Raw genomic sequence first — 23,773 nt, 5'->3', positions numbered from 1 at the left:
GATTGTTTCCTAGTATGACAAAAGTTAGGATGAAAGCAGCTTTTTCTAATAACATGGAAAATGACAGATTGCTTCATATAAAGAAGACAGGTCTTCTCAATTTCAGCCTTTGTTACAATGTGATTTTTGCAAACTCTGAGGGTTTTGTCGAGACGTAATAAAAGTGTGCAAATTCAACAAACAAAACTTTTTTTAGACAGAATTAGATCTATACTCATTGAGTTAATCAACCATCATTTATTGGGCGTGAAATATACACACAAAAATCAGTTTGTACTTGTTGACATTAAACCCAGAGATATTTGAGCCCCAGGTAGAATGCCACAAGATCATATAAAACTAGTGTCATAACTGGAAGATAACATAAAGGGTATCTATTTCAATCTCCCAGTTTTGTAGATGAAAATGCTGAGACCCAGAGAAGTTATGTATTACTTGCTCCAAATCATCAAAAGCAATTAGTAGAGATGGAATTTGAGCATAGGCAAGTGACTTCGCTTCTTTGCCATTGATGAGATAGGGAGGAACTAAGATATAGCCATAGCATGCTTGGCTTGAAGTTGGAAAGATCTGCATACAAACCCTGTCTTTAACAGGTAGTAGTTGTGTAACCTTGATTTGTTGACAGCCACTGTTAATATCTTATGATCCCTACTTTGCTCCTGAGTAGAACAGAGATGATGACAATACCTACGGTATATACTCTATGGGATTACTGTGAAGTACAAATGAGGTGATACATGGAAAGTGTTTTGCAAACTTTAAGGAGCCATAGAAATGTCAGTTTTTATTATTATTGCCTATGAAATACTGGGATTGTGTTAGATAATTTCAGAGGTTCCTCTAAGCTTCATGGAAATCCTAAACACTCCTAAAGTTTATTCAAAGTTCTAATTCTACCTCATCTGTCTTATCATCATATTTTTTTAAATTCCAAAATGCTATGAGTTTGTAGGCAAGCATGGGATAGAGAGGTGAAGAAACCTCTGAGTGTCTTAAGGGCAGTGCCCAGTGGTTGTTGAATAAGGAAAGAGAAAGTGTTTTAAAGTTATCTGACCTTCAAAGGATTTGCGTATTGATGTGAATATTCCCTCTACTATGATGACCATAACCCATTCATGCCCGCTCTTTCTGCAAAACTTGTGTCCATATTCTCCTTTAAATTTTCCCTAGCATGCCCACTCCACATTCTGGGAGACTTCTACATCTCTTGACATCACTGTTTGCAAGGTCTCTGTTCTCCTTCCTCTTCAAAACAATTTAAGAGCTTGGATTTTGAAAAGAGATGACCTTCATCTGAGGAATATTTGCACCAATTTCCTTGCATTGCTGCGAAGTTCTAAGTCTACCAGAAAAAAATCCTTGCATGCTGTGGTCATTGCTGTGCACAAAGTTCTTCTGGTTCTGCTCCTTTCACTCAGCATCAGATCATATAAGTCTTTCCAGGTGTCTCTGAAGTCTTCCTGTTCATCATTTCTTATAGCACAATAGTATTCTATTACATTCATATACCATAATTTATTCAGCCACTCCCCAATTGATGAGTGTCTCCTTGATTTCCAGTTTTTGGCCACCACAAAGACAGAGCTGCTATAAATATTTTTGTATATGTGGGACCTTTATGATTTTTATGATCTCTTGGGGATACAGTCCTAGAAGGGCTATTGCTGGGTCAAAGGGTGTACATATTTTTGTAGCCCTTTGAGCATGGTTCCAAATTGCTCTCCAAAATGGTTGGATCAGCTCATAGAGGAACATGGTTTTTAAAGCCACACGATTAATTCACTGACCATTTGTAGAGCTTTTTTGACCTTCAGCTATTCCTTTGCTCCTTTTTTTGGATAATGCAAATAAATAATTGTTATATTTCCCCCTTTTGAAATTATAAGTAGTTGCTTGAAAAACCCCAAACCAATGGGAAATTCAAAAGATCTTTTCCCCTTCCTCTGCCACAATTCTATAATTATGGCTATTTTTATGTAAATAATTAAAACAAAGAGAGACAACAAAATATGTAGCTTCCTTTGGAAGGAAGAATTCACTTTGCTCTTCTTTGGCTCACATCAGGATTTTATTTATACTTATTTATGCTAAAACTAGCACCTTGAGGCTTTGAGTGATCAAAGAACACTTATGGTGTACATGTGAGATGCTGAGGTTGTGGATTTGAGACTGGACTGAAGCACTGTCTTCCTTTCTTCTTATGATCAATTAAAATTATGTAAAATCACCAGTGACACTCACAAAAGTGATGGGGGAAAGAGCATGGAAAAGTTTGGTGTAGCAGCAAGGGCTAAGGAGAGACCTAAATTTAAATCCTGGACTCTGACACTTGCTCATAAATATTTCATATAACCCTCTCCTTTAAACTTTATATGACAATATGTCTATAATCTATCACAGTAAGTTGTTGGGAAGAAATCCTTTTGTGAAATTTAATGCACTTCTTAAGTGTGACTTATTGTTATTACAAAGGTGATTTGTAAGCCACAAAGGCTTCCATTAGTGTAAATCAATTACAGTATCTGTGTGTGTGTCTATGTGTGTATCCATGTGTGTGATTGTGTGTGTATGTTAATGTTGATGCTAATCTACTTGAGACATTTGGATAGATTTTAATCTGATGTAATTATTTTTAATGTTGACTAAGTTAACATACCAGTTTTCCCCCAAATAAAGCTTCTTTGCAATAGAGATTTAAAATGTTAAATTATAGTTTTTGCTTCGTATTTGAGAGGAATGGACCCCTCTAGTACTGAAAAGCATTGTAATAGATTTATTCCAATATCCTTAAAGTCTTAGGAAACCTGAAGGTCTCTATAGTTGTTTTTATCTTTGACTATCCAATGCCAAATACCTAGATGTTTCCAAATAGACACATACTCAGTCCGGAAGCTGAATTGAGTTTTACATGTGGAAAAGAGATAGTAAATGTTTATTAAGGTGTCTCTACTTTCTGATTAGTCATTATAATAAAACCCATGCTTTGTAATGCCTAATTAGTAATTTTACATAAAATTCCATTAATCATTAATGCATATACTAGCTGAGTAATTTTATGCAATTAAATTTCTGCATTAATTTTCTACTATACAGAGTAGCTTATCATTTTTCCAAAGTACTTTTGAACTATTTCATCTTTTTTTTAAGTTATTAAAATGGCTTCAATGTCATTAAACTGGCATCCCCCTCCTCCTTTTCCAGGTAGCCATATAAAAATGATGAATCATTTCAGAGGCTTTAAGAGCAAATAAAATGTGACTAGTCTTAAGTTAAATGAACTTGAACCCTTAACCCAAAAATGTTAAATGGGTAACTCTGTAACATGAATACTTCTAATCTTGGTTTGCCATACTTAGAAATGAAAAGTTGACTATTGGCTCCTTTATCTAAGGTTGTTATATTTAAATTAACACAGAATTAGAATCTGTACACACATAATATTATACAATAGTAAAGTTGCGAGGGAAACAAAATATCAAAAAAAAAAAAACCTCATCAGTTGGAATATGGAATCATTCTTCCCCACAAACATTAAGCAGGACTGGAAAGTATCAATTCTGAGAATATTACAAGGAAGAACAGAGGGTAGGATGGATATGTGGAAATGGAGCAGAACAGGCATAATAAGCCAGGGCCTGCGGAAGAAGCAAGATGGTATAAAAAGCAAGTTTTTGATTGGCTTATTTGGGCTGTGATCTAAGTTTTGGTCTGAAATAACATTCTCAGTTTGTGACTTGGTCAAGTCAGTGGTGTGTTTTGTGTCTTGACCTTTGAAGAACTTCAGTTGTTCTGGTGGATTGTTCCTTAATCAGACAATCATAGTGATGGAAGGAATGTCAAGATATGCCCTTCCCCTGCCTCTGGGCAGAATTATCCATGAGCTAGTCCAAGCAGATGGACATCTATCCTGCTACTAAATGTCTTTGAGGAAAGAGATTCCAGCATCTTAGAGCTCTCATAGTCATGAAATATTCTCATTTTGAAAACAAACATACAAACAAAAATATCTTTGCCTTCAAATTAAGTCTATTGGTTTTTAGATGAGTTAAAAGGCAGAACATTTGATCAACATATTGTATAATTTCCTCTCAAAAGTTTGAAAAACAATAGTTTACAAATCTTTTTATCCTAGTGCCCCTTTTGATTCCTCAAAGACAGTTACACATGTGTACCCCTAATAGAGAGAGAGAGAGAGAGAGAGAGAGAGAGAGAGAGAGAGAGAGAGAGAGAGAGAGAGAGAGAGGAGAGAAGAGAAGAGATAGGCACAGAGAGATGGAGACAGAGACAGGTAGAGGAGAGGGACAGAGACAGAAAAACACAGATAAGGAGAGAGTGGGAGGGAGAGAGGGAGGGAGGGGGGGGAAGTGAAGAGATTGGAAGAAAGAGGGGGAAAAGAAAGGGAGGAAATAATATTGTGAAATTCTATTAAAATGTAGAATCCATAGACCTTAAGAAGTAGAAGAGACTTAAGTGATCATTTACTTCAAGTTTCTGACTATATCAATGAGATCTTTGAAACTGAGAGTTTAAACTACACGCTGCAGACTATAATCCAAGTCTCCTTACTTTCAGTCATCTTTCTTCTCATTGGTATCCACTGCTTTCTTCTGTGGCATTGCCAACTCACTACATCTCTCCTAAGCATAAGGCTCAGAAACAGACTCTCCAATATCCCTGCTTTCCAGTGAAATTTTTCCTTTTCTGAAAAGGAAAAATCCATAGCTTTTTCCAAAGTTTCCCATTTAAAAAATAAGTAATAATAGTGTTAATATAAAAACCTAAAATTATATTCTGATCCTAAGTTGGGCTGCTGGCAGGGGCAGAGTTTCCCTTGGCTGTATCTGTGTCACTTCTTGCCTTCCAGAAATAAGAAACCCCCAACGCTCCCCTCAGACTCCCTCAGGTGCCTCTGCCAACCACAATACCTTGTAAATCAATGATGCTGGCTGCTATGGGATATTGACATTATGAGTACTTCTCAAAAAGATCCATTTATTTGTGCCACATGATTCTTTCCTAGGAGATTTCTGTTTGCCCATGCAATACTTGATTTCAGAATCTCTGGCATCATCCATTAATATTCTAAATTGTTGTTCCAAGATAATAGTCCTTTTCCTTGAGGCACATTGTATGGCCTTCTTCTGAAATTTCTATTACTTCTCTCATTTCAGGACATATATTGAAAAGGGATGTTCTGATTTCCTCATTACCACTTATATGAGATCCTTCTTTATATTGGCTTAGCAGTCATCTCTGGATGATAGTATCCTATCGTATCGTCTTGTATCGTATAGTATATAACAAATACAATGTCGTACTACAAATATAATATATCACAGATACAATATTATATTGCTGACATAATATTGTTAATATATGTTAAAAATATGATATAATACTATAAATATGACATGACATAATATAAACAACATGATATCATATAAACATAATGTGATATAATAGAAATATAATATATGATATAATATTTTGTATATTACATATGTTGTTATATATAATATATTAGCATTACTGCATGCTCATGAAAGAGTGAAGAACATCAGAATGAACATGTAGAACTTTAAAAAACTATAACCTTCCCTTTTTCATGATGGAGTCCAAAAGCCAATGATCAGCTTTGGCAAAAAAAAAAAAAAAAAGGTTCAAGTCATCTCCCAAATCAAAGAAATGTCTCAATAGGGGGGACATTGAAAGTTCATAGAGTAGAAAATATTATGCTGACATGTTTTAGCATTGCTCTGGTCAGCTAACATTTAGAGTTTTCCTTTCTGTCTTTAAGGATTTGGGTACATGACAGTTGTTGCGAGTGAGCATGTGTATTTGTTTTTTTCTATATGTTTTTAGTTTCCCTTTCATGAGAAAATGGTTTCGTTAGAGGGAAATCCATAGGGCTTATGTTTGAATTTCCTCTCAGGTCTCAATTAGGAAGTTATGTCATTTGCTAATACGTTGTTATATTGTAAGAACAATCATGTTCTCATGAGTTGATAGATTTGGAATTGGAAGGGTTCTTATAAATCTGATTTTGCCCCCTCATCTTACAGATTAAGTAACTGAGGCTCACAAAGGTAAAGTGACTTAACTAAGGTCAAGAAGATAGTTACAGAAATAATTGGGATTCCATTCAGGACCACAGTCTCCAAGTTCAACACTTTTACCTGCCTCCTAATTGATCAGTCCTTCCCCCACATCTTCTTCAATAAACTCAATGAAAACTCTGTTTGTAAGCCCTACTTAAGCCCCTATAATGGTAAATGGAAGATGGCTAAATAATGCTGAAATAATTGTTTTCAATGAACTCTCATTACAAGACAAAGAAAAGGAAAGAAATCGTATGTTCTGTTCCTTCCCATAGCTGATAGAAATCACTAATGAAAGGATTTTAGTTCACATTCTTAAAATTAACTTTATGTTTTATGCTCAAAACTCTGCCTATATCTCAAGGAACCAACAAAAATCTCTGACGATTAAGATTGTAATCTAAATTGGCCAATGGAAATATAAATCTTACAATCTACAATGAAGTAAATAGGAAACCCCAAAACATGTACACTTAGAAAATTGATTGTACTTCCCTGCTCCTAAAGTCCCCCAAAACATGTTATGTGGAAGAAGTAGAAGATAGATCTTGAAGGAAACTTTAAGGGGATCTTCTGCTTTAATAGGGCTAAGAACAAAACATCATGAGCCTGTGCTATTGTAGAAAATTATAGCTAGCAATCACCTAGCAACTAGAGCTCTCCAATCTCTTGGACTACCATTTAGCAAATGATTGCTTCTGTGCAGTCTATTGCTAGGTACTGGTCTGTCCTTGATTGCACTGGTCTGAAGATGAAAATGGGCCAACCATATGATCATTTCTTTCTTACTCTATCTAAATGGGGATTTATTCATTCCCAGAGAGAGAGAATAATAGGATCTTCTATGCCATTCCCTGTTCCCTAAGAGAGATTTATATCAGAGGGCTGGGGAGTCTTATAGTTCTTTTGACAATGTGGCATAGGAAAGAACATGAGCCAGGGGAGATATAGGTTCAGATTTCAGTGATGACAGCTTATTGCCCATGTGGCCCTGAGACTTAGTTTCCACATTCCTTTCTTTGAAAATTGTTGTGAGGATGCTTTGAATACCTTACAATATACATAAAAAACAATTATTTGTGAATCTACTCCAAGTAAATGAGGATATAACTATGTGACTATAAACACACACATATATGTATATATATTATATATATACATATACACACATATACATGTGAGTGTATAACAAGCTAAAATAAAAATTGCAAAGCCCTAATTAGTTTCTTTGATAATTCAGATAAATTTTTCCTAGTATCAAAATTAAAAACAAAACTTTTTAGATATTAAATTTAATCAATTTGAATTTTCTAAAGGGGATATTTTAAAGTTTATAGAAACTTTTAAAAACAGAAAATTTTCAAAAAATATTCCTTTAAATATCAGTCATTTTTTTTTTTATGGAGTAGTGTGTGTGTTTATCCTTTGTTGTCAAAGAAGACCATGACATCAGACAAATAATGATGTGACTGGCATTTGACTTTGTTTTGAGTGAGGGAGGGCTGTGCAGGTTACCAGCCTCACTTCTCCTCCAGAACCATCTGAATTCAGTGACCTGATAGTCATCAGGATGACTGGAGATGACCCAGGATGAGGCAACTGGGATTAAGTGACTTACCCAAGGTCACACAGCTAGTGAAGGTCAAGTGTCTGAGGTGAGATTTGAACTTAGGTCCTCTTGACTCCTGCACTGGTGCTCTATCCACTGCACCACATAGCCACCACTTATGGAGAAGTAGTGTGATGTTGTGGGAAGATGCCTGGACTTAGAGTTAAAAGATTATTAGCACAGCAGGAAAGGCAGGACAACGAATCTGTCAAGACAGGAAAACAGCAGCTACATTATTGATTCAAGAAGACTACCTGTAGCCCACACATAAAAGCATGCAAAAACAAGGATTTCTCAGTTGAGAGTTTTAAGCGTGGCCCTTATCATGCTACATGTGTAGAAGAGGCACTAGTGGAAAGAATTATGGGGGTCGGGGTGGGGAAAGGGTGTCTTAGAATCATTGTTCAGTTGTCCCTTGGTTCTTCTCTAGTTTAAATAATTCTGTTTTCTTTAAATCTTTCCATGGACCTTACTTCTCAACCTTTTAAATATCCTTGTGGCTTTGCTCTGAACCCCCTCCAAATTGTCCATGTCCTTTCCTTGTTTTAGTGCCCGAAATTGGACACTGCCTTTTCAATAGCCTTGGCCCAGCTTGCTGGCTGTTCTTTCATCAGCAACTGGTCACTTAATGAAAGCTGTAGGTCCAGGAAGATTGGACTGAGCTCGTTTGGGAGGGAATCCCTTACTAGAATTGGAAGCACTCTCTCTACTGAGCAGTCACTTTTATCTCACATCAGTCCCTTCCATTCTTTCCTTCCCCTAGTCAATTGTAGTACCCTTACATTGGCCAGGAAACAGTCTCACTTCCATCCAAATGCCTTCATTTTATTCCACATCTCATCCCCACTCCCCACTTTTCCTTCATTCTATTTATTGCCTCCTTCAAAGGTACATATAACTATGTTTCTGTAACTGACCTCCCTGGCTTTGAAGAAATGCTCTGAAAGCCTTAATGTATTCCAAAAATATGAGAAGGCATTAACATTGGCCTTATGAAACAGGACTTTGAATTGTAATGGATCCTCTACTATGACCCCTTCATTTTACAGATGAGGAAACTGAGATCCAAAGATGTTAAAAAGACTTACGTAAGGCTAAATAGGCAGACAGTTTAAACTAAATAGCCTTCCTTTCAGATCAAAACCTGTGATTCTAAGTAGCAGAACACAGCTTCTCTGGCTCCAAAATTAGTGCTTTTTCCACTTCACCAAAGAAATAGGGGTAATTACTTTTACCACATCTTATTTTATTTTACTGAATGTGCATGAATCACAATTCCAGACACAGGTGGTGACTTGGAGAGATATTGGTCTGACTTGGCTTCTGTGTGATAATGGGGACTCCCAGAAAACTAGCAGTACCTCAATATCCCAGTACCATAATAGGAACCTTATCCTCCCTCCACTATAGAAGCTTTGTAAAGATTTTCAATCATCCAAGCTATAAAAAGTGAAGCTTTATAGTAACAAAATACTTATTTGTCTCCTTAAATGCTTGTCTGTAATTCAGTTTAATGATGCCACACTTTCTTTCAGTCCCTCTCTGCCTAGAGGGCAGTCTGTATTGATTTAGCCATTCTGTTAGTCTTTGTAACAAACAACCACATAAAACACAGACTAGGAAAAGAGAAACTTTCCTCAAGTGGAAAAACACATTTATCAGTGTAATGAAACTTTTGATTCTGAAGAGTATTTAGGAAGATGTGCTGATATTTAAACAGAAATTTTCATGAAGATCCAGAAGACATGTAAATTTCCCTTTCTTATGTATTTGTTTTCTTAGCTCTCTGTGGCAAATATGATACAGAAGACAGGGTGCTGGGTGTGGAGTCAGGAAGACCTGGGTTTCAAATCCTGCCTCTGATGGTACTGGCTATTTGACAGAACACTGTCACCAAACTTTACTAATTGATAAAGGTCATTAGGAATCTGCCTTGATGAAGGGATCTCAGACATTGGAAATTTCCTACACTAGCAAAAGCTCAGAGGCACACTTGTTGATTAACCAATTGATGTGGTTGCTTTAGAATAATGATGACCTGATAAATCCTTACCACCTCTGAACCATATTTGTCCAAAGGGTTAAAAGAGTGTAACAGCAAGGACCCTAACATCCACAGGAGGACTTACTGTACAGGTTTTTAGATCTGCTTTTCTAAAGGAAAAGTAACTTTTGAGAGGTCAACAATCTACTCTAATCAAGTACAAATATCATTCATTTAGTTCAGGGGGAAAAGTCAGCACCTTGAACTTCAGAGAAAATACAGAGGAAATAAAGATCAACAGACAGGGTTTCCAACTGCCTGACTACAGATCAACAGACTGATCCAACTTTCTGACCACACATACCTAGTTACCAGAGAGAGGAGCACAAGCATCTGCGTTTTCAAAGCTGAGGGGCTTCTTAGCAGCTTCCCAGAGTCCCATCTGGCACACAAACCTTCTTCCAAAAATTAAGCCCCCAAAGTAAAACCTCACCTCAGAGTATATATACACTTTTCAGAACCAGAGGGCCTCACAACCCTTGAGAACCAGCATCTCATTAGAAATTAACAAAAGGTGTGGGCCATTCAACCACCAAAAAACCCTCCCATAATTAAGCTTTCCTTAATGGGCAGGCCCACTAATGAGTGGGAAAGATCTTTAGCTCTCATTAGCATTACAAAGAGCATAGGGTGGCACACCAGAGAAGGAAGACTACAAGTAGAAAAGGCCAGTAATATTAGACCAATGAACAGAAAGTGAGCAAAGAACTGTCATGATTGCAACCCATGGTTTCTAAGGACATTAGTCTTTCTGCAGTAAGAATTCAGTCATATCACTGTACCCATGCTGAGTGTCAAATAAAATTTCTTATGGGTGATGATGGTGTTCACCCCTCTACACTATCACCAACACAATTAAAAAAAATTCAATTGAAGAAGATTGCATTACTAATTGACTATGTTTAAAACACTGTGTTAAGCACTAGGAATAAAAGGATCCCCCCTCCCCATTACAATTAAGTGCTGGGTGATACAAATGTCAAAGGAGAAATATATCCATGAAAATTTGAAAAGAAAGAGAATCCTACCAACCAGAGAGCTAAGGATAACTTCAAGGTCATATTAGGTAAGCCTTGGTGCAAGAGAGCAATGCTAAGAGATGGAAATGAGGAAAGAGTGCATTTCAGGCATGAGGGAAACTCTCTTGCAAAGGCATAGAGAGTAGAGATGGGGTGCTGAATTTTGGGGGTGGTTTAACCACAAGGAGCATTAGCTCGTTTTGTCAGTCAAAACCGGAAGACCTGAACAGAACTTTGAAATTGCAGAGTGCTTATCATTAAAGGAGCTCAAGCTTTCCATTGCAACTGATTACCCATGACAGGTTTCTCATTAAATTTTTTTTAAGGGATTGAAATATTAAAGCTCCTATTTGGATGTGGTGTGAAAATGGATGCAACCTTCAGTCATGAATAATCCCTATAAGACTTTTTGCATTTAAATATAGGATGAGGTCAGAGAATTTTATTCTAGGTAATTTTATAATAAATTACCCAGAATAAAAAAAAAAAGTAGAGAAAGCAAATCTCACAAAAGAAAACAGACATATACATGGGAAAAACCAAACAAACACAAGCTGATTAGCCTTTCATCTTTCTACAAATGACCGTCTGGGTCCTGTTCATGTTCGGGAGAATCACTCAAGCTAATTCTAAGCAATTTATAATAATAAATCTGAGCTAAGAAAAACAAATTCTGAAAAGTAAAATGGCCGATTTTGTATTAATTGACTGCCTTTCTCTATTTTTCAAAAAATAATTCAAAATAGAATTCTCAAACTCTTGTAAGTTTGAAAACTTATTTGAAAACCCTTTGATAAATTCACTGTTTTGTTTCTAGGCTTAGGATGTGTTGTGGATAACTTCGTATGTGCATAAATCTCTTTACAAAGTATGCAGACATTGTTTCATTTTGTTATTTTGTATTTTCAAGAATGATCCTCTGAATTTCATTATGATCCTTATGATCATTGATGGAATCATAGTATCAGTATATTGCAAAGGAAATCAAAGACAATCTTCCATAATTCATTGATTATAGGAATCTTGGCTCAGCTTTAGCACTCTAAGGGAACTTGTAGGCTGTGTTGTCCAGCCTCTGATTTTAAAGATGAGAAATTCAGGTGAAGAGACATTAAGTGAATTGTTCAAGGTCATGCAGGCAGTAAGGAATAAAGGTGGGATTAGAGTCCAGAGCCTCTAACTCATACAGTAAAATTTCCCTTCCACCTTTAAACCAACCCTCTGTTATTTAGCACCTGCTACATGCCAGGTTCTATGTTAAGCCCTGGAGGCAAAAAAAAAAGCATAATAAAACAGAAAAAAATAATGGTTCTTCCTCTCAAAATTGTTCCCTTCATTTGACAGATGAGAAAAATGAGACTGAAGGAGGTTGCATGACTTGTTCAGGGTCATACAACTAGTGAATGTCTGAGACAGAATCCAAACTCAAATGTTTTGAGCTGTCTCAAGTACTTTTCCCACTGTGCCACCTAAATCTAGAAGATGGTGCTAGGATTGTGTTTTAAAAGGAGACAAACATCAAATGAAGCAGAGATGAGGAAGGGATGCCTTCTAGGTAGAGAAGACAGCCAGCACAAAGTTGTGGAAAGAGAAGATGGAGTAACGTGTGTGTGTGTGTGCGTGCGTGTGTGTGTGTGTGTGTGTGTGTGTGTGTGTGTGTGTGTGTGTGTAACAGAAAGAGGGTCAGTTTGACTGGAATACATGATATGAATGAATAATGCCAATGAGTTTCAGAAGACAGGTTGGGACCAGGTTTTGAAAGATTTCAAAAAGTAAATAGGAAGTTTATATTTGATTCTAGGGGTAAAAAGAAGCCACTGCCATTTACTGGGGTTAGAGAAATCATTTGATCCTAACTGTATTTAAGGAAAAGTGTGAAGTTTGGATTGCAATGGGATGCTTAAGGCACAGAAACCAGTTAGGAAGTTGGTGCAATGCTCTAAGTGAGACATAATGGAAACCTGAACTAAAGTAATAGCTAAGTAAGTAAAGAGAAGGAATCAGACTAAGAGAAATAGAAATGACAAGATCTGGCTGTGGGTTCAGTATGTGGGTTGAGTGAGGGTGAGGAGGTAAATAAAATGGCAGAGCATCAAGTCTGTAATACTAAAAGAATCATTGCGCCTTTGATAGAAACAGGGGAGTTTGGTGAAATGTCTCATTGGGGTCTGGGGAGGGATGAAAGATAATGGGTTTATTTTTGGACATGTGAAGTTTGAAATATATCTGAAGCAAGCAGCTTGAAATGTCTAATAGATAACTGGTGATGTACATTTGAAGCTTGGGAGAGGGACTGGGGCTGGATGTATAGATCTGGGAGATCCTGGCAAAGAAATGATCAGTGAAGCTGATGAAGTTATGGAGAGAGAGAGAGAGATGGTATAGAAAGAGAAGAGTAGAAGACCTTGAGGAATACCTATAGTTGGGGTATATGGTCTGTATCATTTAGCAAAGGAAATTGAAAAGAAAATGGTTAGACAAATAGTAGAAGAAATAGAAAAGAATCATATCATATTATGCTAGAAAGGAGACATTATCCAGGAACAGAGAGTGTAGATGGCCTGAATAGGGTGAAACTTAAAAAGAGTCAACCATATTTAGTATGAAAGAAAGATAAGTAACAAATGGGGGCATTTTAATATCTAGACATTTATAGAAAATTTTACTCTCCCAATAACAGAAAATCTCATAAATTCTTGACTTGTTTCATTGGTAATTTCATTTCAAAGAAGAAAAATAGAGGGAAAAAAGCACTTGAAAGTTATGGGAGAAAGTAACCATTCCTGGAGTATATAATGCTAAAGGAAGGGAGGCATGATATGCATGTATACATGCATATGTTTATATGTATATACATGCATACGCATATATATATATATATATATATACATAAATACTAAACATTAGGAAATTATGCTTCAAAAATCAAGAGAAAAGATATGTGAAACAGTTTAAGGAGATAGCAGTCCTAAAGAATACAATTCTAACTATACAACTGTACACTGTAACAATGAAGGAGAAAAGGAAAAATCTGTGAATTTCACAAAACCTTTTAAAAAAATTTTAATGGTTTGGGGTTTTTTGTAAGTTTTTAAAATTTATTTTAAACTTAAATACATATGCCATGTACACAGCAGAACATGAGAGGATTCAATATAAAACAATCAATTTCCATTTCAAGAAAACCTATGTATTAAATACTACAAATTATTTTCCAAGCTACCTAGGTTTTCTTTACTTTGTAGTAGGTTTTCCTTTGCTCTCTACTGGAAATTTTTACTTTATTTTTTCCCTCCCTCCCCCCACTTCACCCTAAAGAAGGATAAAATTTAACATGGATACACATAGATGTACATATATATGCACAAATGCATACACATATACAGACACGTAGATATTTATTAATACAGACACATATATATACACAGATGCACATACACTCATACATATATAAGTAAGACTACTGCGTCCATTTCCACTTGTCGTCTCTCTCTGAAGCACAATGGCTTCTTTCTTCATAATTCCAAGTCTTTTCATGTTTTTTTTTCTAAATCAACTAGGTCATCATTTTGTATACTACAATATTCCAACTCAATCACATCCTGAGATATTGTCTATGAAAGTTCTTTCTTTTCTCCCAAATTTCTATATTACTTCTATTCTTGTCTACTTTGGTTTTATTTATACAAGAAAATTGTAATTTAAGACAATAAAAATTATCTGTTTTTACATTTCAACAATGCTCTCACCTTATAAGATATGTAAGGTCTGATACTGCTTAATCTACTTTTAAATCCTTTCCCCCGTGGTTTCTTTGAAAGTCCTGACCTTTCATTCTTCCAGATGAACTTTGTTATTATTTTTTCTAATTTGATAAGGTAATTTTTAAGTCATTTAATGGGGATGGCATTGAATAGATAGATTAATTAGATAAAATTGCCAGTTTTTTATTATATTGAGTTTATGTACCCATGAACAATAAATATTACTTCAGTTTTTTAGATCTAACTTTATTTATATAAAACATGTTTTATTTTTATGTTGTTATGATTTCTGCATCTGTTTTGGCAGGTATACTCTCGGATATTAAACTATTTTAAATGGTCTAAAAGAATATTGAATGATTTTGCTGGCATGTAGTGCTATTTATCTGTTTTTCTCTTAATTAAATTTATTTTGACTTTTACTTTGTCTGAGATCATGATTACTACCCCTGCTTTTTTTTACATAATAAATTCTACTCCTACCTTTATTTTATCTTTGTATGTGTCTTTCATTTGAATACTGATACCTGAAAGCCACATATTATTGTATTCAAATTTTTATTCTGCTATCCACTTGTGTTTTGTGGGTAAATTCATCATATTCACACTGAGTTATAATTACTTGTGTATTTTCCTCCTTCCTACTTTTCCTCACCCTATTTATCCTATCCCTCCTCACTCCCCTGCTTTACTTCTACCCAGTATCTTGCTCTCCCCTTCCTTGATCTACCCACTCCTCTAAAAGTCCCTCCCTTATCCTCTCACTCCACCCTATCCCCTTGCCCTTTTGCTTCTTTCTGAATTTAGAAAACTTTTATATCCTTCTAGATCTATGTATTGTTCCCTCTTTAACCCACTGCGGATGAGAGTAAGCCTCCAGCACTACCTGCCTCTCCCCACTAGCTTTTTCTCTATCAGGTTTACCTTTTATGGCTCGTTTGTATGAGATAATTACTCCTTTTTATCTCTCCCTATGCAGTTTTTTTCCCCTTGTTAAATGGTTGTTTACTGGAAAAAGTGGGCTGAGGAGGGATCACTGGATACACCAGAGAGCAACTATACCACACAGATTAGGAGTGATGGGAGAGGTGAGCCCAAAGCTCTGGGATCTCAGCCTCTTCCTGGACTGTAAGGGATGACCTGGAGTGTTAGAGTGTACTCAGCTGGAAGGCCTTGACTTAAGTTAGTAGACATGGTTAGAGACAGAGACTCTCTGGCTGCAGCTCCTGACTTTCTACTTGGAGTATACTTGCCTTGAGCAGCTTGGCTGTGGCCCGCTTAATATATTCCTCTTGGGTAGCCTTGACATTTTCCTTCTTTCCATCCCAGGTCTTGAGAATGGATGCCTGCAGGGCTTGGCTATAAGAGGAGGTCAGGGTCCATGGCTTGTGCAAGGGGCAGGTATTGATGGCACTGAGGTTGATGGAGGCATCCTCTTCACTCTGACCCCCAGAGAGGAAGGTGTTACCAGTGACTACAGGAGGCACAATCTGCTGAAGGGCAGTTACAGTTGCCATTGCAATCTCCTCATGTGAATATTTCTGGGTACAGGCATGGCCAGGGGTGACCATTTTAGGCTTCAGCAAGGTCCCTTCCAGATAGATATGGTGGTCACTCAGAGCTTTGTAGACAGCAGCCAGGGTGTACTGACATACTGTGATGTACTGACAAGACTTCAGATTGTGTTCCCCATCAGGGAGTATCTCTGGCTCCACGATGGGGACAATGCCATTCTGCTGGCAAATGCTAGCACATCAGACCACACATCAGCATTCTCCATGATGGCAAGTGAGAAAGGTGTATTATCCCCAATCTTTAGTACATAATGCCACTTGGCAAAGTCAGCTCTATCCTTCTTATACTGGGCACAGCACTCACTCAGCCCATCCATTCCTTGGGTGGTAGTCTCACCATTGATCCCTGACAGAGGCACTACACCTTTGTCCACCTTGATGCCCACAATACCACCCTTATCCTTTATGACTTTGGAGGAGTGACCATCATCATTGGCTTTCTAGTAGAGTCTCATGGGAAAGAATAACACCTACAGGAGTTCACTCGATCATCTGCTGTCAGAAGCGACTGCCTATAGAAGCACCGATTTTCCTCTGTTTTCAGTTCCAATGGACTGCAGCCACTTTGCAATGATACTGGTAGACTCATCTGCTGCCAACATTCCCTTGCCTGGAGCAACAATTCTGTGAGCTATATCAGACAGTTCTTTCCTTTGCTCAGGTGTCAATGCTGGGTATTGACAAGGCATGTCTTTCTTGGTTGTGCTGGTAGTTTTCTAGCCTCTGGAAGTGGGGCTACATGCCTCAGTGGTGAGCTTACAAGCAGAAAGCAGACCTCTTATGGTCGAGAACCAAACTTCTGCCTTCCTACACAGTTTTATTTTTTGTTTTAGAATCACCCCATCATTCTCAGCTCAGTCGAAGCCTTTCTTTCAAACTACCTAAATAATGACAGTATAATGGTACTGATAATATTTTCACATATAAGAACAAACAATTTGACCTTATTGAGTCCCTTACAATTGGTCTTAACAATAGAGTTTATCTCATATTTCTCCTGGGTGTTATATGTTGAGTTTTCCTTTAAGTTCTGCTGTTTTTTGTCACAAATATCTTAAAGTGCTTTAGTTCATTAAATTTTCATTTTTTCCATTCAAGATTATACTTAACTTTGCTATATAATTACCCTTGATTGTAATCCCAACTCTTTTGTTCTACAAAATATAGTATTCTAAGACCTACAGTCCTTCAATATAATAGCTGCTAGGGCTTGTGTTTTTTTTTTTCTTGTTGCTTTCAATATTTTCTCCTTAATCTGGGAGCTTTGAAACTTGTCAATGAAATTCCTTTAAGTTTTCCACCTGAGATATCTTTCAGGTGGTGATCAATGGATTTTTTTCTATTTCTGTTGTGCCTTCTCATTCTAGAATGTAAAGGCAAGTTTCCTTCATAATTTCTTATAATATTGTATCAAGATTCCTTTTTTTAATCATAATTTTCAGGTTATCCAACTATTCTTATATTATTTTTCCTCAGTCTGTTCTCCAGATGTTTTTCTGATGAAATGTTTCACATATTCTATTTTTTCATCTCCTTGATTTTGTTTTATTATGTCTTGATTTCTTAGAATGTCATTAGTTTCCCCTTGCCCAGTTCTAGTTTTCAAGGAATTATTTTCTTCTTTAAGGTTTTTGATTTTCTATTTCAAATTGATTTACTTTCTTTTCACAGTTTTCTTGTATTGCTCTTTTTTTCTAACATTTCCTCAGTCACTGTTATTTGATTTTTAAAGTCCTTTTTAAATTGTTCCAAGAGTTCTTTTTGTGCTTGGAACCATTTGGTATTTCTCATTGGAAAAAATAGTAGCTTTTTTTTAACTCCATTATCTTCCTCTGAACATGAACTCAGATCTTCTCTATCCCCATAGTAGGTGTCTGTGATTGGGTTCTTTCTCCTTTACTTACTCATTTTTATTTTTATTTTGTTTTTAACAGCTATTAATATAATCAGGTTCTAGTCCAGAGTTTTAGGAAATTATGCCCAAAGCCTCAGGTCCTTCTTACTGTTGTATTCTAAGGTCTTTCCTGCGGTCCAACCTTGGGTTTTCCTCTCTACTTCTAAGCCATCACTAGTGCCCACAATCATGCTTCTTGCTCCCTGTAGTCCCTCTGGTGGCTTAAAACTGTAGTTGTCCTCTTTGCCCTGGAATGGAAACCAAGGATACCTGCAAGTGCCCACAGTCAACAGGATCCTCACCCCTTTGATACTGTACTCACCAGGTGTATGCTAGGTCCTTCTCCCTGCAGCCACAGCCCTGTACACAGTCTGGTCTTCACAGTTGTGCTTGGTGTTTTTCAGTAGTGGAAGGTCCTTCAATCTTTTCCTTCTCAGCCATCAGACTCTCACACTGTCCATAAAATGAAAGTTTCTAAGACAGAGGCTGCCTCTAAACCCAGTTCCCCCAGGGCTTATTGTTTGTCCATTCCACAGAATGGGCCTGGAAGTGTTTGTACTTCACTCCATTTAAAAACCTTTTAAGAACATCTATTGTGATCCAGGAACTCTGCAAGGTTCCGAAGGAGATACAAAGATAAGTAACACCAGGGCCTGGACACAATCTCCCTCCCTCCCTCCCTCCCTCTCTCTCTCTCTCTCTCTCTCTCTCTCTCTCTCTCTCTCTCTCTCTCTCTCTCTCTCTCTCTCTCACACACACACACACACACACACACACACACACACACACACACACACACACACACACACTCATACTCACACACACACTCACACACACACACTCACACACACACTGTACAGATGTATACATCCACTTCATTTCTAATGTCAGCTCTTCTCATCTGAAATCCTTAGCTCAAAATGATAAAGTCTGTATTCCAAGTGTAAAGAAGACCTTTTAAAAGTGGAGTTTGGAATTTTTTTTTTAAGACTAAAAAGTATGGATCAACATTTCATGCACCTTGGGCTTACACTGTGTATAGATAGTCTGTTTCCACTAAAGACAGTGCAGCCTAAGTTTGGCTAACTGAAGCAAAGGCAATAACTCTACCCTGAAGACTGAACTTCAACTCCAGGGACAAGTTTACAAAAACAAACTATAAGATGTACAAACACCTGGAAAGAGGTCAGTCCTCTAATTGGAATTATAGGGTTGTAAGGAATTCCAGAAATCAATTCTCTTCTTTGTCAGAGAAGAAAAATGAGACCCAGAGATTTTAAGTAATTTATTCAAGATCATATAACAAATTCTTGATAGAATCAAAATGATAGTGTAGACTTTCTGATCCCCAGTACAGTGAGTATACTTTCCACTAAAACAAGATGTCTATTCAAACCAATATGGTATAATAGTTAGTGATCAGGCCTTGGATCTCTATTTAAGTCTTACCTTTGACAGATACTGCCTGTGTGGACCAATCATTTAAATCTTTAATGCTCGTCAAAAGTCTTCAAGAGTGTAAGTTTCCTATAAAGAGCTGATTTGCATCTGTAGCAAGACTTCCTTTCAAAGAGCTCAACTATGCCAACAGAAGCATAGATGCAATTCCATTTTCCTAGTTCTAAACATGTGAAATAAAAAAAAACCTCTATCTTGAAAGATCTTTGAAAAAATCCACAATACACACATGTACATCAACATATCACACAAACACAATACATACATGTAGATATGTACATTTACATGCATGTATATATTACACATATATGTATGTGGTGTTATGTATGATATGATACCTATATGGTAAATGTGTATATTATGTTTGTGTGTGTGTTTGTGTATATCTGGTCATAATAGGAACATGATTTGGGGTTTGGATTTTTTAAACACAATGCCAAGGAAATACCCTTTTATCTATTTATCTCTCATTTTTCTTCACAATTTAAATTCAGTTTTCTACCATTATAGTTCAGGAGGTTTATCCATCCTGTTTTTAATAAATTCTCCATTTTTTGACTGTAGCTGATTCAATTAAGATTCTGGTCCTCAACATTTCCATTTGAACATACATTTGTAGCCACTAATTCTTTATTAGGGACTTTTCAAACATGGGAGATAGATATTGTAGTCTCTCTTTCTTGGGAACAAAAGGTGCAAAAATTGATAAATTTACATAATAATTGTGTAGCCTAGATAGTAACGTTAAACCCTTCTATGGAAAGGAATTATTTGGCTGGGGATAACATACTGTATTTCTCCCTTTTCCCACCTGCTACAGCAACAGGTAACATTCCAGAGGAAGATAGATATAGATATAGATATAGATATAGATATAGATATAGATATATTGATATATCTATATCTATATACACACACACACACACACATATATGTAAACACACATATACACCCATATATAGATAAACACACAGACACGCACACACACACACACACACATATATAATTATGTGTTTGCATATAACCTTTAGATGTGTCAGATTTATCTAACAACATATTGCCAGGGAGAGGCATTTTTAGAAGACTAAGAAAAGAAATCACCATGAAAATGAATGAAAAAGTAGGTTTCTTTGTGCATGCAGAATGACCCACAGTATATTAAATAATACAGGCAGTCAGGAATTCATAGATAATCATTTTACTTCCTCCTCCCCCCCACCACAAACACACACATTTCAGGAATCCAAGGAGAGTTTCTATCAGTGAAAGAAATTGATTTCAAGTAAAAAAATATACACATTCCATTATAAAAATGACTCAAGACTGATGACAGTTATTTGTGTTTCACATTTCTCCTTTTTATACACTCTACTTTCAAGCCAAATTGTTTTATTTCCTATTCCTCAAACTTGCTGTTCCAATTCCCACTTTAATAATTCCTCATGATACCCATCCCTCCCCTGTCCCTGCAATCTCCTCCCATATGTCTCCATTTCTTAGAAATCTTTGAGTTCTTTGAACTTCACCTCATGTGATATATGGAAACCTTTTTTGATTCCCATAGCTTTGAATTTTCTCCCCTTTCTCAAATTAATATTTATACATTTGAATTTACATATTGCGTATCCCTCCAGGAAATTTGTCAGCAACTTTAGACAGGGTCTATTTTGTTTTGTCTTTTGTATCATCAGAAGCAGGTATAGTGCCTTACACATAGTAATTAGTTACTTAATAAATGTTTATTATATTTGGATTTCTACACTTAGTCTTTTCTTATATAATAAACATGTGTGCTTCCATTTTAATGAATACAGCTTTTAAGAAATGTAATTCCAAGATCAAAACTATTGTGTACCATAGAAGGTTAAGATGGTTCTTTAAAGCCACAAGAAAGTATAACTCATCTAAGCTATGAGAATCCTTCTCCTAACTTCTACTCATAGTCTTGGGTCCTAAAGGAAGGCTACATCTCTCCTTCAGATTACTAGGTGTACTCTAGAAAGGTTACAGGTAAATCTTCAATGTTATCAGCTTGAGCTCCAATGATGTATTTCCTCCAAGGTTATCAAGATAATGAATTTGGGACAGCCCATAAAATAACTGTAAAAAATGATTCTAAATGAATTCTAGAGCAGCAGAAACCACAAAACGACAGGTTGAAAGAGATTTCCAGCCCAAGGTAGCCTAGAAGGTCAACAGGAAAAGCCTTTTGCATCAGATATAGAGTGAGCACAGCCCATGGAGCCCAGCCCAGACTTGGTCTCATGACACCAGCACAAACAGGAACAGAACAGGCCTTGGGGGTGGAATCCCCAGCAGCAGCAGCAGTTCTCAGATCCCTCAATTCACAAATGCCAAAGGCAGCTTCAAAGGACACTGAGAAATCTTTTTCACCTGGATGAGTAGGGAGCAGGGTCCTCCCGTAGCCCTGGCCACAGGTGGTGGCAGCATTGGCAGCAGCAGTAGCAGTGGCAGCAGCAGCAGCACCCATTTTTGGAGCCGCTGGCCTAAAGCCGCTGGGGGAATTGAGCTGCTGATCTGGGTCTCAATCCTGAGTGGTGGCACAGGGTGAGGAAGAGTGCTGGCAGGCATGGTGGAACTGGTGGAGGCACTGGAAAGGGAATTCTACTTGAAGATTGTGGGCAGAAAAGGTTTGATAGCTCCCAGACCAGAGTGCAGGCCAGGAGAGGAGTAAAATCCTCTCCTTTGATTGTGCCACCTTGGAGGAACTGAGAACTTACAGGTCCCCAGAGTATACCCCTCTCTTGACAAAGGACTAAAAAGTCAAGTAACTGGCTGGGAAAATGTCCAAAAATGGGGGAAAAAAAGACTATAGAAGGTTACTTTCTTAGTGAACAGATATTTTCTTCTATATCTTTGGATGAGGAAGAACAATGCATATCATCAGAAGCCTCCAAAATAAATATGCAATGATCTTAGGCCATGGAAGAACTCAAAAACCATTTTGAAAATCAAGTAAGAGAGGTGGAGGAAAAATTGGGAAGAGAAATGAGAGTTCTGCAAGAAAATCATGAAAAGTGAGTCAACAGCTTGCTAAAGGAGACCCAAAAATGTTGAAGAAAATGACACTTTTAAAAATAGGCTAACTCAATTGGCAAAAGAATTTCAAAAAGCCAATGAGGAGAAGAATGCTTGAAAAAGCAGAATTAGTCAGATGGAAAAAATGGTTCAAAAGCTCACTGAATAAAATAGTTCTTTAAAAGGTAGAATGGAGCAGATGGAAGCTAATGACTTTATAAGAAACCAAGATATTACAAAACAGAACTAAAAGAATGAAAAAATGGAAGACTGTGTGAAATATCTCATTGGAAGAACAACTGACCTGGAAAATAGATCCAGGAGAGACAATTTAAAAATTATGGAACTACCTGAAAGCCATGATCAAGAAAAGATCCTAGATATCATCTTTCATGAAATTATCAAGGAAAACTGCCCTGATATTCTAGAACCACAGGGCAAAATAAATATTGAAAGAATCCACCAATCACCTCTTAAAAGAGACCCCACAAGGGAAACTCCTAGGAATATTGTGGCCAAATTCTAGAGTTCCCAGGTCAAGGAGAAAATATTGCAAGCATCTAGGAAGTAAAAATTCAAGCATTGTGGAAATAAAATTAGGAAAACACAAGATCTAGCAGCTTCTCCATTAAGGGATCTTAAGGGCTTGGGATATGATATTGCAGAAGTCAAAGGAACTAGGATTAAAACCAAGGATCATCTACCCAGCAAAACTGAACGTAATACTTCAGGAGAAAAAAATAGTCATTCAGTGAAACAGAGGACTTTCAAGCATTCTTGTTTAAAGACCAGAGCTGAATAGAAAATTTGATTTTCAAACACAAGAATCAAGAGAAGCATGAAAAGGTAAACAGGAAAGAGAAATGATAAGGGACTTACTAAAGTTGAACTGTTTACATTCCTACATGGAAAGATAATATTTATAACTCTTGAGACTTTTCTCAGTGTTTAGGTAGTAGGAAGGAATACACACACACACACACACACACACACACACACACACATATTTAGACAGAGAGAACAGGGTGAGTTGAATAAGAAGGGATCATATCTAAAAAAAATAAAATTAAGGGGTGAAAGAGGAATATATTGGGAGGAGAAAGGGAGAAATGGAATGGGGCAAATTATCTCTCATAAAAAAGTCAAGAAAAAGCTTTTTCAATGGAGGGGAAAAGGGGGGAGGTGAGAGGGAAAAGTGAAGGTTACTCTCATCACATTTGGCTTAAGGAAGGAATAACATGTTCATTTAATTTGGTATGCAAATCTATCTT

The 23,773-nt window shown here is 36.8% G+C and overlaps 1 protein-coding gene across 1 annotated transcript; it reads right to left on the bottom strand.

The window, feature by feature from the left end:
- Positions 1-15,733: 15,733 nt before the first annotated feature.
- On the bottom strand, positions 15,734-16,800 carry LOC140512393 (fructose-bisphosphate aldolase A-like). The gene is made up of 3 exons (XM_072621523.1): positions 16,636-16,800; positions 16,360-16,551; positions 15,734-16,270 (listed from the first exon to the last, which is right to left on the bottom strand). The coding sequence occupies exons 1-3, from the start codon at positions 16,798-16,800 to the stop codon at positions 15,734-15,736; spliced, it is 894 nt and encodes a 297-aa protein (XP_072477624.1).
- Between the last annotated feature and the right edge of the window lie 6,973 nt (positions 16,801-23,773).

Source organism: Notamacropus eugenii, chromosome 6 (assembly GCF_028372415.1).
Source record: "Notamacropus eugenii isolate mMacEug1 chromosome 6, mMacEug1.pri_v2, whole genome shotgun sequence".
NCBI lineage: Eukaryota > Metazoa > Chordata > Mammalia > Diprotodontia > Macropodidae > Notamacropus > Notamacropus eugenii.
Note: the sequence above shows the minus strand (reverse complement) of the source record. Positions and strands in the feature narration are given on the sequence as shown.